Here is a 17,636-nt window from a genome sequence, read left to right on the forward strand (position 1 = left end):
AGAAAATTAGCCAGGGTGGTACTGTGCGCCTGTAATCCCAGCTACTCGGGAGGCTGAGACAGGAGAATTGCTTGAACCCAGGAGGCAGAGGTTGCAGTGAGCTGAGATGGAGCCACTCCACTCCAGCCTGGGTGACAGAGTGAGACTCTGTCTCAAAAAATAACAATAATGATAATTAGGCTGGCATGGTGGCTCACACCTGTAATCCCAGCACTTTGGGAGGCCAGGGCAGGCAGATCACCTGAGGTCGGGAGTTCCAGACCAGCCTGACCAACATGAATAAACCCCGTCTCTTCTAAAAATACAAAATTAGCTGGACGTGGTAATGCATGCTTGTAATTCAGCTACTCAGGAGGCTGAGGCAGGAGAATCACTTGAACCCGAGAGGGCAGAGGTTGCAGTGAGCCAAGATCGCACCATTGCGCTTCAGCCTGGGCAACAAGAGCGAAACTCCGTCTCAAAATAATAATAATAATAATAATAATAATAATAATAATAATAATTAGTAGTAGTAGTAGTACTATGCTGTTGCTTCTATTTGGGCTATATATTTGGCTGTTTATTATTAATAGATTTTGGGGTTTTTCTCTTTTTTTATATGATGGCCTTTCTTAAGAAAGATTTTCAAGAGATTTTAAGACCTGATTTTCAAGAGACTTTCTGGGTGGGTTCATGCTAATATCAGAACATACTTTGTACACATAAGTGGTTACTGAATACAGAAAAATTGATTAAGGATCGAGAAATTCTGCTTTTGCCATTGCAGGAGAAGAACCCTTGGTTAGATTGAGTCTTACTGAGAGACTGGGGAAACGAAAATTTTCAGCAGGTAAGAAAAGTTTTATGCATAGCTCTTCTTTTCTGGTTGTTTGTGCATTAACATGGTAGCGTCTCCAAACCGTCTTTATACAGATCTCATCATTATTATCAGTGCCTCTGTATTAGCTGAAAGCACTTAAAAATTTCCTCATGTTTTCATAAGTGCATTATACCTTTCATTGAAGTTACAGAGATTTACAATGTTACAGTTGAATTAGATTATGACCATGACCAACATTTTAGAAGGAACTAGATTTTAAAAATGGTAAAGAACACCTCTATTTCTCTGGACAAACTTAAATGTGAGTTTTTTAGAGGGGAAAAAAATGTTTGGTTAATATAATGTGTGTCTCTCAGAATATAGGAATCCCTAAGAAGAAAGAAGAAAATATAGGTATATGAAATTTGAGTCCCTGAGTCTATTGGTGCTGTTTTGTGTATTTATTTTGAGACAGAGTCTTGTTTTTTGTTCCCCAGGCTGGAGTGCAGTGGTGCAGTCTCAGCCCACTGCAGCCTCCACCTCCTGGGCTCAAGTGATCCTCCCGCCCCAGCCTCCCAAGTAGCTGGGACCATAGGCATACACCACCACACTTGGTTAATTCTTTTATATATATATATATATATATATATATATATAATATATATTTTTTTTTTTACTGTGAATATATTTTTTATTTAGTCATTCTGTTTACAATTGAAACTCTGGGAATTCAAAGTTAACATCCTTGCCCGTGAGCTTCTTATAGACACCAGAAAAAGTTTCAACCTTGTGTTCCACATTGTTCTGCTGTGCTTTGTCCAAATGAACCTTTATGAGCCGGCTGCCATCCAGTTTCACGCGGATTCTCTTGCCCACAATTTCACTTGGGAAGACCAGGTCCTCAAGGATTGCATCGTGCACAGCTGTCAGTGTACGGCTCCTGGGACGCTTTTGTTTATTTTTTGTACGGCTTTTTCGAGTTGGCTTAGGCAGAATTCTCCTCTGAGCGATAAAGACAACATGCTTCCCACTGAACTTTTTCTCCAATTTGCGTACTAGCCGGACTTGGATTTTCTGGAAAGATTTTAGTTGAGGAACGGGAACAAAGATTATGATAGCTTTCTGGCCACCACCAACTTCAATTTCCTTGGCTGCTGTAATATTCAGCTCCCTGAGCTGAGCCTTGAGGTCCGAGTTCATCTCCAGCTCCAGAAGAGCCTGGGAGATGCCGGACTCGAACTCGTCTGGCTTCTCGCCATTGGGCTTCACGATCTTGGCGCTCGAACTGAACATGGCTTTCTCCTTGGTGAGCGCTGACTTAGGAAATTCTTATATTTTTTATAGCGATGGGGTTTCACCACGTTGCCCAGGCTGGTCTCCAACTCCTGGGCTCACGTGGTCTGCTGGCCTTGACCTCCTAAAGTACTGCAATTCCAGGCATGAGCCACCATGCTCTTCTACTATTTTATTTTTAGGGAAGTACTTTACCATATCAGTAAATTGTTATATACCTACCCTAATGTGTCTGACTCCAAAAAATTATTATTTTTTGAAATGGAGTCTCACTCTGTCGCACATACTGGAGTGCGGTGGTGTGATCTCGGCTCACTGCAGCCTCCACCTCCTGAGTTCAAGCAGTTCTCCTGCCTCAGCCTCCCGAGTAGCTGGGAATACAGGTACCACCCCTGGCTAATTTTTGTATTTTTAGTAGAGATGGGGTTTCCGCCAGGTTGGCCAGGCTGGTCTCGAATTCCTGCCCTCAGGTGATCCACCCGCTTGGCCTCACAAAATGCTGAGGTTATAGGTGTGAGCCACTGTGCCTGGCCTCCAAAAAATTATTTTGAAAATTTTTTCTGACTACAGAGTTTTCTTCATACTGTTTTACATGTGCTGAACAGGAAATCTTATCTCTATTTTGTGTTTTCTTTAATGCAGTTCTCACTGCCCTATCTTCAGAACTGTTCTGAACTTAGTAACGTTTAAGTTTTCAGACAGTGAGAAAATGGGAATGTATTATTAAATCAAAAACTTTCAATGGTGACCAGGAATGAAATTAATATTTGTTGTGGTTTTGCTGTGTATCAAAGAGCATTATGTAAATTCTCATTTAATCCTTGGCAACCATGAGCAAACCATGTACCATGCTTGGCACTTGATATCAGTAAATATTTTCTACACTGAGCTCAAACTCAGGAAGGGTCAAATAACTTGCCCAAGGTTAGAGTCAAATGAATATGTTACACGTTACACAGGCATTTACAAAAAGAGCTTAGAAGAGACAGAAATGAGGCAGTCTTTAGAAATCTCTTCTAACTATAAATCAAGAAACAATATGAATTCTAGATTTTAAGAGCAGTATTTTTTTTCATTTATTTATTTTACAAGAGCACAGATCCACTTTTACTGACTTTTCATTAGTTTAAATCCTTGAGGAGTAGGGTACAGTGTCGCTCAGATTCTGTGTCCAGTAGTGTTGGCAGGAAGATTGCTTTGGAATTTGGCACAAACCACACCACTGTTTCCATGGGCCTGAGTTAGCTTTCCCCAGATTACTCTGGTTTTGTTTGGTTTGCCATCAGGAGTCACTGTGTTGTTCTTTGCTTTTTATACATAAGCACATCTCTTGCCCAAATAGAATTCAGTTTCATCTGGGGCATAAAGACCTTCAATTTTAAGAAAAGCTGTGTGCTCCCCTTTTTCCCGGAGACCCCACTTACAGCCAGCAAAAATGGCCTTGGACCACAGCCTTCCAGATACACTTCCTTTAAGAAGTCCTGTTTCCAGAAGGCCTCTGCAGGATTGAAGATGGTACGAAGAGCTAAGAGCAGTGTTTTATTATCTCAGCATGTGTTTAGAGTACAAACCAAACTAGGGTTCCAAAATAATAAGACTTTCAGCTTGAATAAAGCTGATCTAGAAATTTTAGGTAGAAAAAAATAATAATAAGCCAGGTATGGTGGTGTATGCCTGTAGTCCCAGCTACTCGGGCGGCTGAGGTTAGAGGACCACTTGAGTCTGGGAGTTTAAGGTCCAGTCTGTGCAACATAGCAAGACCCTGTCTCTAAAAATAATTAAAAGTTTTTTTTTTTTAAATTGCATTTTAGGTTTTGGGGTACATGTGAAAAACATGCAAGATTGTTGCATAGGTGCATACGTGGCAGTGTGATTTGCTGCCTTCCTCCCCTTCACCTATATGTGGCATTTCTCCCCATGCTATCTCTCCCCGACTCCCTCCCTTTTTTTTATTGCTAAAAGTTTTTAAAATATAGAATTGAGCTGTTTTAACATCAGCATACATATAAACTTTTGTGATTGTTTTATATTTAAATTATAAATGAGGGGAGAGAGACAATCATACTCTGTGTAGGGTCTTTTGAAGTTTTTAATGAGACCTTGCAAGAATGTAACTTCAGACAAGTAATCTAAAAAGCAGTTTTTAAAAACTGTTAAACAACTTGTATTGAACAGTATAATAAAGCTAGAAGGCTGGGCATGGTGGCTCATGCCTGTAATCCCAGCACTTTGGGAGGCCGAGTCGGGCTAATCACTTAAGGTCAGGAGTTGGAGACCAGCCTGGCCAACATGGTGAAACCCTGTCTCTACTAAAAATACAAAAATCAGCTGGGTGTGGTGGCGCGTGCCTATAGTCCCAGCTACTCCGGAAGCTGAGGCAGGAGAATCGCTTGAACCCGGGAGGCAGAGGTTGCAGTGAGCCGAGATCATGCCACTGCACTCCAGCCTGGGCGACAGAGCGAGACTCTGTCTCAAAAAAAAAAAAAAAAGAAAAAGAAAAACCTAGAATTAGGAAACTTGATTTAGGTCTTGGCTGTATCACTAACTTAACTAGCTCATGACTTGGGTAAGATACAGAATCTTTCAGAACCTTAGATTTCTTTTCTAGAATTGAAGATGTCACCCTGAGTCTTCATACTAAAAACTTAAAATTTTATAATTCTTAACCTGTCCTCCGTATCCCAGATGCATTTACTTAATTCAGCAGCTGACCAGTTAAGATATTTTGGGGGGCCTGGCATAGAGGCTCATGACTGTAATCCTAGCCCTTTAGAGGCTGAAGTGGGCAGATCATCTGAGCTCAGGAGTTCAAGAAACAGCTTGGGCAACATGGCAAAACCTTGTCTCTACTAAAAATACAAAAATTAACCAGGCATGGTGTGTGCCTGTAGTCCAGGTGCTTGGGAGGCTAAGGTGGGAGGATCACTTGAGCCCGGGAGGTGAAAGTTGCAGTGAGCCGAGATTGTGCCACTGTACTCCAGCCTGGGTGACGGAGCGAAATCTTGTCTCGGAAAAAAAAAAAAAAAAAAGATTCTTTTGTATATGAAGATTTTTCACATTTCTAATGCTGAACTTTAATCTCAACCAGGGTTTATAATCTTTCATTTGTAGGTTTAATCAGTTTTTTCATTTGGTAAATGTTTGTGCATTCTAATTTTTTTAATTTTTGTTTTTTTCTTACCTCTTTTTTTTTTTCTTGAGAATGAGGCCTCGCTATATCGCCCAGGCTGGAGTGTAGTATTAGGATCATAGCTCACTGTAGCCCTTCTACCTCCTGGGCTCAAGTGATCTTCCTGCTTTAGCCTCCTAAGTAGCTGGGACCACAGGGGTGTGCCATCATGCCTGGGTATTTTTTATTTTTTAGAGATAGGGTCTTGCTGTGTTGCCCAGTCTGGTCTCTAACTGCTGGCCTTAAGTGATCCTCCAGCCTTGACCTCCCAAAGTGCTGGGATTACAGGCCTGAGCCACTGCACCTCACCTTCCTTACTTCTTCATTCTAGCATATTTTTATGTCTCTAACATTGAGCTGTAAGGAAGCTGACGAACAAACACACCATATGTATGCAGAACACTTAATAGAATTGTGCTGTGTTGTCTGTTTTTGTTTGTATTTCTTGACCTTGCTGAAGATTGACTTGAAATCTTAAACTAAGTTCTCCCTCTTTATAGATGGTGACAGTGATCCTCCATTAAAGCGTAGCCTGGCACAGAGGCTAGGGAAGAAAGTTGAAGCTCCAGAAACTAACATTGACAAAACACCAAAGAAAGGTACCTGTGTACTTATATACTTTGTGTATGCCTTTGTGACACTTGTTTCTTCTAATGCCAACAGCTATGGTTTGTCCATCTTTTGTTCAGGTAAATAGATTATCTTGTATCTGTTGTATTATTCACTCAACAAACATCTAATCCTTGCTCTGCTAGATTCTGGATAGACACCATTGAAAAAAACATCATCACACTCCTCAGGAGCTTATATAGTTTAATGGCAAGTAGGAATACTTATAAATGTGATAAATTTTGTAACAGAGAAAAGTACACAGTGTTATGGGAGCACATAGGAGAGGCACCTATTGTTAATCATCTGTTAGGGGAGGGTTCACAGAAGAAGTTATTTTTTTTTTAATTTTTTTTATTTTTTTAAAGGCAGGGTTTCACCATGTTGGCCAGGATGGTCTCAATCTTCTGACCTCATGATCCGCCTGCCTCAGCCTCCCAAAGTGCTGGGATTACAGGCATGAGCCACCATGCCCGGCACAGAAGAAGTTATGTTGAAGTTTAGACTAAGACATGAGTTAGAAATTAGCCAGGTCAAGTTGGAAAGCAAGGGACTGTGTCTCAGGCAGAGAGAATAACTCCTGCAAAGGCACAGAGCTAAGTAAGAGTGGTATGCTCAAGGAACTGCATATGGCTAAAACGTAGAAATGGGCTGAAGAGCGTGGTAACTAGATCGTAATATAGAGTCTTTAAGCCATGAAGGTTTGGGCTTATTCTGAGATAGCAACAACCCATTGAAAAGTTATAAACAGGCTGTGTACAGTGGCTCACACCTGTAATCCCAGCACTTTGGGAGGCTGAGGTGGGTGGATCACAAGGTCAGGAGTTCAAGACCAGCCTGGCCAAGATGGTGAAAGCCCGTCTCTACTAAAAACTACAAAAATTAGCCGAGTGCGGTGGCAGTAGCTTATAATCCCAGCTACTCAGGAGACTGACACAGGATAATTGCTTGAACCCGGGTGGCAGAGGTTGCAGTGAGCTGAGATTTCACCACTGCACTCCAGCCTGGCAACAGAATGAGACATTGTCTGAAAAAAAAAAGATAGTTTATAAACAAGGATCAGAGGCTCAAATGTGCATTTTAGAACCATTACCTTGCCTGCAATATGGAGAAAGATTAGAAGGGGGCAAGGATGCTGGCCCGGAGATGAGTTAGCAGGCTGTTAAAGTAGATTAAGAGGAAGTAGTGGCATAGATTTGGTATTTTGGAAGTTGGGAAGTTGATTTGGAGATATGTGGACTAAATCAAGAGATGTATGGAAGTTAGGTTTTTTTTTTTAAGACAAGATTTCGCTTTTTAAGGGCAAGGTTGCCTAGGCTGGGTTCAAATTTCTGACTCAAGCCATCCTCCTCCTTCAGCCTCCCAAGTAGCTGGGACTATAGGAATGTACCGTTGGACTCCTCAGGGAATTAGAATTCTTTATAGTTGAAGGAGAGAAAGAAGTCAAGGTTGGATTTATTTTGTTTCTTCTTGTATGACTTGCAGTGAAACATTGGCATTAAATTATTAAAGAATAGGTGCTTTTTTCCCTTCTCATTTAACGTTCTTCGAAATAAGAAACTTCTTTTGATTTTTCCCATAGCCCAGTTGGCTTTGATGAGTAGATGTTTCTGTTTGGAGGTTTTCTTGCATTCTTAGAGGAAAAGTTACTCTTTCTTTGCCACATTCCTTTCCTCCTTGTGTATCATATTGAAGATTTTCATAACTAAGGACCATATTTTAAATTTATTTGGAGGAAAAAATCTTTTTTTTTTTTGAGACGGAGTTTTGCTGTCGTTACCCAGGCTGGAGTGCAATGGCGCGATCTCGGCTCACTGCAACCTCCGCCTCCTGGACTCAGGCAATTCTCCTGCCTCAGCCTCCTGGGTAGCTGGGATTACAGGCATGCGCCACCATGCCCAGCTAATTTTTTGTATTAGTAGAGACGGGGTTTCACCATGTTGACCAGGATGGTCTCGATCTCTTGACCTCGTGATCCACCCGCCTCGGCCTCTCAAAGTGCTGGGATTACAGGCTTGAGCCACCGCGCCTGGCCGGAAAAAATCTTTTGATGGCAATAAGGTTTTAGAAGGCTCTCCAGTAACAAAATTATTTACTTTAATTCAGTAGTTTCTGCTTTTCAGATATAAAGTAAGTTTTTCTTTGTTTCTTTTGGTATTTTTGTTTTTTATCTTTTTAAAAGAGATATAGAGACAGGGTTTCACCATGTTGGCCAGGCTGGTCTCAAACTCCTGACCTCAGGTGATCTGCCTGCCTCAGCCTCCCAAAGTGCTGGGATTACAGGCGTGAGCCACTGTGCCCGGCCCCAGGTATTTTTGTTTTTTGAGGCAGAGTCTCGCTCTGTCACCCAGACTGGAGTGCAGTAGAGCGATCTTGGCTCCTGCAACCTCTGCCTCTCAGGTTCAAGTGTTTCTCCTATCTCAGCCTCCAGAGTAGCTGGGATTACAGGCGTGCACCACCATACCAGGCGAATTTTTGTATTTTTAGTAGAGGTGGGGTTTCACCATGTTGGCCAGGGTGGTCTTGAACTCCTGACCTCAGGTGATCCACCCGCCTTGGCCTTTTAAAGTGCTGGGATTATAGGCGTGAGCCACAACCCCTGGCATGTTTTAAGCTTTCCAGAGTACTTTAGGGAATCTGTGATTGACATAAATCTGTTCTATGGAGAAGAAAAATTTAACTTTTTTTTTTTTTTTTTTTTTTTTGAGACAGAGTTTCACTCTTGTTACCCGGGCTGGAGTGCAATGGCGCAATCTCGACTCACCGCAACCTCCGCCTCCTGGGTTCAGGCAATTCTCCTGGCTCAGCCTCCTGAGTAGCTCGGATTACAGGCACACGCCACCATGCCCAGCTAATTTTTTGTATTTTTAGTAGAGATGGGGTTTCACCGTGTTGACCAGGATGGTCTCGATCTCTTGACCTCGTGATCCACCCACCTCGGCCTCCCAAAGTGCTGGGATTACAGGCGTGAGCCACCGTGCCCAGTCCAACATTTTTTTTTTTTTAAAGACAGAGTCTCGCTCTGTGGCCCAGGCTAGAGTGCAGTGGTATGATCTTGGCTCACTGCAACCTCTGCCTACCGGGTTCAAGCAGTTCTCCTGCCTCAGCCTCCCTAGTAGCTGGAATCCCAGCTACTAGGATTACAGGCACATGCCACCACACCCGCCTAATTTTTGTATTTTTAGTAGAGATGGGGTTTCACCATGTTGGCCAGACTGATCTCAAACTCCAAACCTCAAAGTGATCGGCCTGCCTCGGCCTCCCAAAGTTCTGGGATTACAGGTGTGAGCCACCATGCCCAGCAAACCTGTATTTAACCTGTGAAAAGTTTCTGTTCAACTTTTGATTTTTGAAAATCTTTCTTTTCACAGCTCAAGTTTCCAAGTCTCTGAAGGAGCGATTAGGCATGTCAGCCGGTCCAAATAATGAGGAGGCAACAGGTAAGGAAATCCTAAGACCAGATTCTGATTATTTTTTTCTTTGCTATAAGAGTCTTTGCTTTTTCTCAGATTTACCTGTTGCTTGTTAAGAGCTTTTGTTTTTTGTTCTTTTGTAGTTCTGTTTGTTTTTTAAGTAATTGATCAATTCATTTCAAACTCAACTGAGATCAATTCCTTTTTTGTGCTTAGAGATGGCAAAATGATTGTTGATCATAGCATTAATAGCTGGAAATTATTACTTATTTATTTATTATTTATTTTTGAGAGGGAGTTTTGCTCTTGTTGCCCAGGCTGGAATGCAGTGGCGTGTTCTTGGCCCACTGCAACTTCTGCCTCCTGGGTTCAAGCGATCCTCTTGCCTCAGCCTCCCAACTAACTGGGATTACAGGCATGTGCCACCACACCTGGCTAATTTTTGTATTTTTAATAGAGATGGGGGTTTCACCATATTGGTCAGGCTGATGTCAAACTCCTGACCTCAAGTGATCCGCCTGCCTTGGCCTCCCAAAGTTCTGGAAGTACAAGCATGAGCCACTGCGCCTGACCAAATAGTAGGAAATTAGAAACAACCTAAATATACAACGAAAAGGGTTTAGATAAAATTGTGGTAGTTATGTGCTAAAATAATTGCTGTCATGAAAAGTCAAATGCTGAACAACAATGATAGGAAAACTCAAATTGCATCGTTTCAAGTGAAGAAAGATAACAAAAGAGTACATACCACTTTTGACCTGATTTAGGGCAGCATAAGAATCTTTTTTTTTTTTAAATATATATATGTTATTGCACTTTAGGTTCTGGGGTACGTGTGAAGAAAATGCATGATTGTTGCATAGGTACATACATGGCAATGTGGTTTGCTGCATCCATCCCCATCACCTATATCTGGCATTTCTCCCCATGTTATCCCTCCCCAATTCCCTATCCCCCACAGTCCCTCCCCTAGTCCCCCACCACAGACCTCAGTGTGTGATGCTCCTCTCCCTGTGTCCATGTGTTCAAGAATCTTTTTTTTTTTTTTAAGTTTATTTTCTTATTATAGAAACTTTTTCTTAGGGAAAACATCCAGATATATATGAGATTAAATTATTCTAATTTTGTAAAGATATAAACATACGCTTTTAAAAATCCACAAAAATGCACCAGAATATAAGTATAATTGGCATTATCTGGGTTTTTGAGTTTTGTTTATATTCTTCTAGTGTTAAAATTTTTTAATTTTTAAAATAAGTATACGTATGTACAGTTTAAGGAATAATAAAATGAACATCCATGTATTCAACTTCTCATCTTTTTTTTTAATACCTTGCTGGATTCAGTTTGAGGCTTTTAAAAATGTAAAATTTTTACATCTATATTTGTGAATTATGTTAGCCTTCTTAGGTTAATTTTTAATCCCCCATCCTTATCTGATTTGGATGTTAAAGTTACATTAGCATCATAAAAAGGGAGTCCGATGTTGGACATTCTCACTCTGTTGTATACAACCTTATTCAGAGATTTCTAGGCTTTTATCTCTCTCTAGTACACTGCAGGTTCACTGTTACGGATCTAAACATGAATCATTTTTGTTCATTCTGCTAAATCAATATTTATGATAAATACGTAAATACTGATTCAGTGGGCCCTTTGAATCTAACGATTTGTCTTTTTTAGCTCTAGGAAACATTCATTTCTTTTGAGTATAACCTCTCCACATTTCTTTTTGTTTTCTCCTTGTGAAATTTGTACTAGACAGATGTCGGAACTTTGGAATATATGCCAGCATGTCTCTTTATACTTTCTGTTTCTTAGTTTTTGCCTAACCTTCTGTTAGCTTTGTTCAACTTTATTTTTTAGATAAGGAGTTGACAGATTTTTTCTGTAAAGAGTCAGATAGTAAATAACTTTGCAGTCCACAGTATGGCAACTCTGCTATTGTATCGTGAAAGCAGCCGTATGCATATGTATATAATATGTAAATGAATGACTGTGGTTGTGTTCCAGCAAAATTTCAATTACAAAATTAGGTGGTGGCTCAATTTGGCTTATAGGCTATATATAGTTTGCCTGCCTTTTTAGATGGCTGATGATGGCTTTTATTATTCAGTCCTTCACATGAATTTATTTTGGCACTTGTATTTTTATTTTTCAAGAACTTTCTTTGTTCTCTGAATTTTTTTCCTTTATTTTCAGCCTGATTTTAGGCTGCTCTGGGATTTCTTCTTTTTTTTTTTTGAGACTGAGCCTCAGTGGCATGATCTCAGCAGCTCTCTGCAACCTCTGTCTCCTGGGTTAAAGCAATTCTCCTGTCTCAGCCTCCCGAGTAACTGGGATTACAGGTGTTTGCAATCACGCCCAGCTAATTTTTGTATTTTTAGTAGAGATGGGGTTTTACCACGTTGACCAGGCTGGTCTCAAACTCCTGATCTCAGGTGATTAGCCTGCCTGGGCCCCCCGGTGTTGCTTTTGATACTACTTAACCCAAGTTTGGCATTTTCCTCTGACCCTATTTGGAGAACAGATCTCACACCTAAAGTTTTAACTATTCTTTTTCCATTTTTATGTAAATTCAGACATCTGATTTCTGTCTTCAAGGTGTATGCTCTGCCAGTGACATCCTTTTTTCTAATTGTTGGTGTGGATTTTATTTTTAATATTTTACCATTTCGGGCTGGGCGCAGTGCCTCACGCCTGTAATCCCAGCACTTTGGGAGGCCGAGGCGGGTGGATCACGAGGTCAAGAGATCGAGACCATCCTGGTCAACACGGTGAAACCCCATCTCTACTAAAAATACAAAAAATTAGCTGGACATGGTGGCGCGTGCCTGTAATCCCAGCTACTCAGGAGGCTGAGCCAGGAGAATTGCCTGAACCCAGGAGGCGGAGGTTGTGGTGAGCCGAGATCGCGCCATTGCACTCCAGCCTGGGTAGCAAGAGCAAAACTCCGTCTCAAAAAAATATATATATATTTTACCATTTCAGTGAGATTTTGATAGGGGAGGGAAACAGGGCCTCCATGTCACTTCATGTTATACTTTCTTGAAGTGGTAATTTTGGATGTTTGCCACCTTGGATTGAAAGAATCTGTATTTTTTTTTTTTTTTTTGAGACAAAATCTTGCTCTTTTGCCCAGGCTGCAATGGTGCGATCTTGGCTCACTGCAACCTCCACCTCCTAGGTTCAAGCGATTCTCCTGCCTCACCTGGGATTACAGGTGCCCGCCACCATGCCTGGCTAATTTTTATATTTTTGGTAGAGATGGGGTTTCACCATGTTGGCCAGGATGGTCTCAAACTCCCACCCTCAGGCAATCCGCCCACCTCAGCCTCCCAAAGTGCTGGGATTACAGGCGTAAGCCACTGCGCCCAGTAGGTATTTGCAATTTTTATTAAAGAGCTTGAAGAAATATTCAATAAGTGAGTACTTTCTTTGTAATATTGCAGGTAATTCAATTTAGTCATTGTTCTCATGAAGTTTTTAGTGTGGCTGAAGATAGAGGCAATTACAGTACTGAGTATTGAGGGCTGTGATCCAAAAAAGTAATGATGTATTCAGGGCTGTGATCCAAAAATTAATGATGTATTCAGGGCTGTGATCCAAAAAATTAAATCAGGTTCTAAGCTGAACTCAGTTGAAACTAGCCAGGCCCAGGGTGGTGGCTCACGCCTGTAATCCCAGGACTTTGGGAGGCCAAGGCAGGCAAATCTCTTGAGGCCAGGAGTTTGAGACCAGCCTGGCCAATATGGCAAAACTCTGTCTCTACAAAAAATGCAAAAATTAGCCAGTTGTGGTGGTGGGCACCTGTAGGCACAGCTACTCAGGAGGCTGAAGCAGAGAATCACTTGAACCTGGGAGGTGGAGGTTGCAGTGAGTCAGGATGACCACTGTACACTCCAGCCTGGGTGACAGAGCAAGACTGTGTCTCAGAAAAAGGGAAAAAAAAGCCAGGTAGCAAGAGAAAAGAGATCAGCAGTGAATATTCCAAGTAGAGGGATAGCGTGCTCAAGAGTTCAGAAAGTAAGACAGAACATGGTATATTATTTAAGATTTCAGACTAGGTATGGTGGCTCACACCTATAATTCCAGCACTTTGGGAGGCCGGGGCAGAAGGATCACTTCAAGCCAGGAGTTGAGAGACCAGTCTGGGCCACATAGCAAGACCTTGTCTCTACCAAAAAAAAAAAAAAAAAAAAAGATTTATATTTTTTGGGGTGTGGGGGATTTCATTAAAAGCTGTTTTTCAGTGATTACATATATACGTGTATGATCTCCAAATTATCGTTTATTTCATGGCACTATCTCTTTTATCTTTCTTAGCCCTTCAGTAATGAGATTGGTTCTATCTGAAGTGTGACATTTACTCTTCAGTTTAGACAGATACAGAATGATGTTATCATTGAAAACAGCTCTTCAGTGGCATGCCAATTTCTGTGCCTTTTGCATTTTTCTTCTGCTTTGTCAGCTGTTTTACCTTCTTTTTATCCTTTAAGTATCTTTAATAACACTTCCTTGTAGACAAGGATAGGTGTTTCTGCTGTGTCCTTTTATAGCATTATACTTCCCTATCAAAGCAGTTATCATTACTATACTCTGCGATAGCTTGTTTAATTTATCTGTTAGACTGTAAACTGCTTGTGGACAGAGATTGTATTTTTGCTTACCATTGTATCTCTAGCACAGTGGTTATCACATTTATAGCCATAAGTGAATGGAAGAATTTATTGCTATTTCTGTTAAGATTTATAATGACAAATTTATCCAACTATAGTAAATGGCTTTCAGTTTCTGAATAGAAATACAAATCAGTTTTTGCCTGCAAAAGGTTTTCCTTGAGGACCACTGCCTGAAACTTGTAGTAATCTAAAATTGAAGTAGAAACAGTTAGCTGGGTTTGGTGGTGGGTACCTGTAGTCTCAGCTACTTGGGAGGCTCAGGTGAGAGAATCACTTGAACCCTGGGAAGCGGAGATTTCAGTGAGCTGAGATTGTACCACTGCACTTCATTCACCCTGGGTGACAGAGTGAGACTCTGCCCTCTGCCTCAAAAAAAAAAAAAGAAAAAGAAAAAGAAATGAATGTTACCCTTTTGATCCTTTTAATTGCCTGCTTGAATGATAGCTCTCTATTGGACCGTCTTGATCCAAGACTAGAGAGATCATAAGTCAGTAAGAGATGAACTTCAAATATAATGAGATGTTTTTCTCTTACGAAAACAGAGAAAGTTAATAAAGTTGGTGAGATCCATGTGAAGACATTAGAAGAAATTCTTCTTGAAAGAGCCAGTCAGAAACGTGGAGAACTGCAAACTAAACTCAAGACAGAAGGACCTTCAAAAACTGATGATTCTACTTCATGTACAAGAAACTCCTCCACTATCCGTATCAAAACCTTCTCTGAGGTCCTGGCTGAAAAAAAACATCGGCAGCAGGAAGCAGAGAGACAAAAAAGCAAAAAGGATGCAACTTGCATCAAGCTCAAGACTGATAGTGAAATCAAAAAAACAGTAGTTTTCCCACCCATTGTTGCCAGCAAAGGACAATCAGAGGAGCCTGCAGGTAAAACAAAGTCTATGCAGGAGGTGCACATCAAGACGCTGGAGGAAATTAAACTGGAGAAGGCACTGAGGGTGCAGCAGAGCTCTGAGGGCAGCACCAGCTCCCCGTCTCAACATGAGACCACTCCAGGGGCAAGGCGGCTGCTGCGAATCACCAAAAACACAGGTAACAAGAGAACTTGGTCTCTAGTACCACGTCTCCAAATAATATTCCAGAGGAGTGTTCCATGGGGTCTTCGTAGGAGTTCTTGGACAACTTTTCTTTACTCAGATAACATTGAAAACACTGAATTAAATGAAGCTTTTCAGCAGCACTATGTAGACCTTTGCTATTTTGTTTTATTTTATTTTTGAGATAGAGTCTCACTCTTGTCACCCAGGCTAGAGTGCAGTGGCGTGATCTTGGCTCACTGTAGCCTCCACCTCCTGGGTTCAAGCAATTCTCCTGCCTCAGCCTCCCAAGTAGCTGGGACTACAGGCATGCACCACCACACCCGGCAAATTTTTGTATTTTTAGCAGAGATGGAATTTCATTCACCATGTTGGCCAGACTGGTCTTAAGCTCCTGATCTCTAGTGATCTGCTTGATTTGGTCTCCCAAAGTGCTGGGATTACAGGCGTGAGCCACCACAACTGGCCAAATCTTTGTTATTTTAATGTGTATTTTGAGACTTAATTAGCACAAGTGGGTTTTATCTATAATTTTATTTGTCCTGTCTTACTACTTTCATTAAATAAAGTTTTGTTTAACATCTCTCTCATGAAGTTGTAGCTTAAATAAAATAACCTAATGATGTCTTTAATGTGAATACAGGGATAAAAGAAGAGAAGAAATTTCAGGAAGGAAATGAAGTTGATTCTCATAGCAGTATTAGAACAGAAGTTAAAGAGGTAAATTTGTTTAAGATCATTGTATGGTTTTGTTCATGGCAAATGAAGGCTAGATAATTGGTAGTTTTTTACCTTACAGTAAATCAGTAAATTTCTAAATACTTCACTGATATATTAGGTAAACAGTCTTTCTTTTTACTTATAATTTCTTTTTCTTTTTTGAGACAAAGTCTCACTCAGTCACCAGGCTGGAGTGCAGTGGCACTATCTCGGCTCACTGCAACCTCCACCTCCCCGGTTCCAGTGATTCTCCTGCCTCAGCCTCCCAAGTAGCTGGACTACAGGTGCGCACCACCACGCCCAGCTAGTTTTTGTATTTTTAGTAGAGATAGGGTTTCACCATATTGGCCAGGATGGTCTCTATCTCTTGACCTTGTGATCCGCCCACCTTGGCCTTCCGAAGTGCTGGGATTACAGGTGTGAGCCACTGCGCCCAGCCTACTTATAATTTCTTATGAGAATTTCCTATAGTTCTGTGTATATCAGTATTCACTGCCCTTTTAAAGTTTTTTGTTTAATTGGCCATTAATTTTTTTTTTTGAGACGGAGATTTGCTCTTGTTGCCCAGGCTGGAGTGCAATGTCACAATCTCAGCTCACCACAACCTCTACCTCCCGGGTTCAAGTGATTCTCCTTTCTCAGCCTCCCGAGTAGCTAGGATTACAGGCACGCACCACCACGCTTGGCTAATTTTTTTGTATTTTTAGTAGAGACGGGGTTTTACCACATTGGTCAGGTTGGTCTCGAACTCCCGACCTCAGGTGATCTGCCTGCCTCAGCCTCCCACAGTGCTGGGATTACAGGTGTGAGCCACTGTGCCCAGTCTAATTGGCCATTAATATTTTTTAAACTGAGTTTTTCCTAATGCTATCCATCATGCAAAAGTTGGAAATTTTATTTTAAAAAAAAAATGAACAAACCCTAAAAATGTACAACTCAGATGTAACCATCATTATCTTTTTCATGGATTGCTTTGAGCTTTTTCAGTCTTTCTCTGTTGCCCAGGCTGGAGTACAGTGGCACAATATCAGTTCACTGCAACCTTTGCCTCCTAGCTTCAAACTATTCTTATGCCTCAGCCTCCCACGTAGCTGGGATCACAGGCATGCACCACCACACCTGGCTAATTTTTGTATTTTTTCAGTAGAGAGAGGGTTTTGCCATGTTGTTCAGAGTGGTCTCAAACTTCTGGCCTCAAGTGATCCACCTGCCTTGGCCTCCCAAAGTGCTGGGATTACACGTGTGAGCCACCGCACCTGGCCTTCTTCAACCTTTTTGTTCATATATGCATGCATGTGAACTTGTTTAATGTTAAACCCATGTTTAGAACATAATTGAGAACTCTACAGTATATCATCTTACAGCCTGCTTTAACTTTACCGTGTTAATAATTCTTCAAGAAGTTTGTTTTGACTGGGCATGGTGTCTCACACCTGTAATCACAGCACTTTGGGAGGCTGAGGCCAGTGGATCACGAGGTCAGGAGTTCAAGACCAGGCTGACCAATATGGTGAAACTCCATCTCTACTAAAAATACAAAAATTAGCCAGATGTGGTGGTGTGCGTGTGTAGTCCCAGCTACTCAGGAGGCTGAGGCAGGAAAATCGCTTGAACCCAGGAGGCGGAGGTTGCAGTGAGCCAAGATCATGCCACTGCACTTCAGCCTGGGCAATAGAGTGAGAATCCATTTCAAAAAAAAAAAAGAAGTTTGTTTTTACTGGCCATATGATTCTCCATTATATAAATAGAGTCTTTTTCTGGACATTTAGATTTTGTTTTACACAATTATAAATAAAATATCTTTGTATGTAAATCTTTGTGCAAGTATTTGATTATTTAGGAATCATTAGTATTTGACTTAGAGTCATGGTTGTCTAGTCCGTAGAATCTGGGTTTTTTA

The 17,636-nt window shown here is 41.2% G+C and overlaps 2 protein-coding genes and 1 pseudogene across 3 annotated transcripts in view; 1 reads left to right on the forward strand and 2 right to left on the reverse strand.

The window, feature by feature from the left end:
• Positions 1–17,636, forward strand: part of ZC3H11A (zinc finger CCCH-type containing 11A) — a 37,740-nt gene that overhangs the window by 15,020 nt on the left and 5,084 nt on the right. For both annotated transcript variants that reach the window (XM_064360259.1, XM_064360260.1), the window contains exons 8-12: positions 767–829; positions 5,762–5,860; positions 9,242–9,310; positions 14,508–15,011; positions 15,660–15,736. In XM_064360259.1, the coding sequence (XP_064216329.1) occupies positions 767–829; positions 5,762–5,860; positions 9,242–9,310; positions 14,508–15,011; positions 15,660–15,736 (812 nt within the window). The remainder of the gene's footprint in view (positions 1–766; positions 830–5,761; positions 5,861–9,241; positions 9,311–14,507; positions 15,012–15,659; positions 15,737–17,636) is intronic.
• On the reverse strand, positions 1,471–2,119 carry LOC105722149 (small ribosomal subunit protein eS7-like). Its single transcript, XM_064360261.1, has one exon. The coding sequence runs from the start codon at positions 2,090–2,092 to the stop codon at positions 1,508–1,510; it is 585 nt and encodes a 194-aa protein (XP_064216331.1). The 5' UTR covers positions 2,093–2,119; the 3' UTR covers positions 1,471–1,507.
• Positions 3,200–5,587, reverse strand: LOC105722152 (large ribosomal subunit protein eL33-like; annotated as a pseudogene).

The sequence above is a fragment of the Aotus nancymaae genome, unplaced genomic scaffold (assembly GCF_030222135.1).
Source record: "Aotus nancymaae isolate 86718 unplaced genomic scaffold, 86718_ANA_hifiasm-v0.15.2.pri h1tg000039l, whole genome shotgun sequence".
Taxonomy (NCBI): domain Eukaryota; kingdom Metazoa; phylum Chordata; class Mammalia; order Primates; family Aotidae; genus Aotus; species Aotus nancymaae.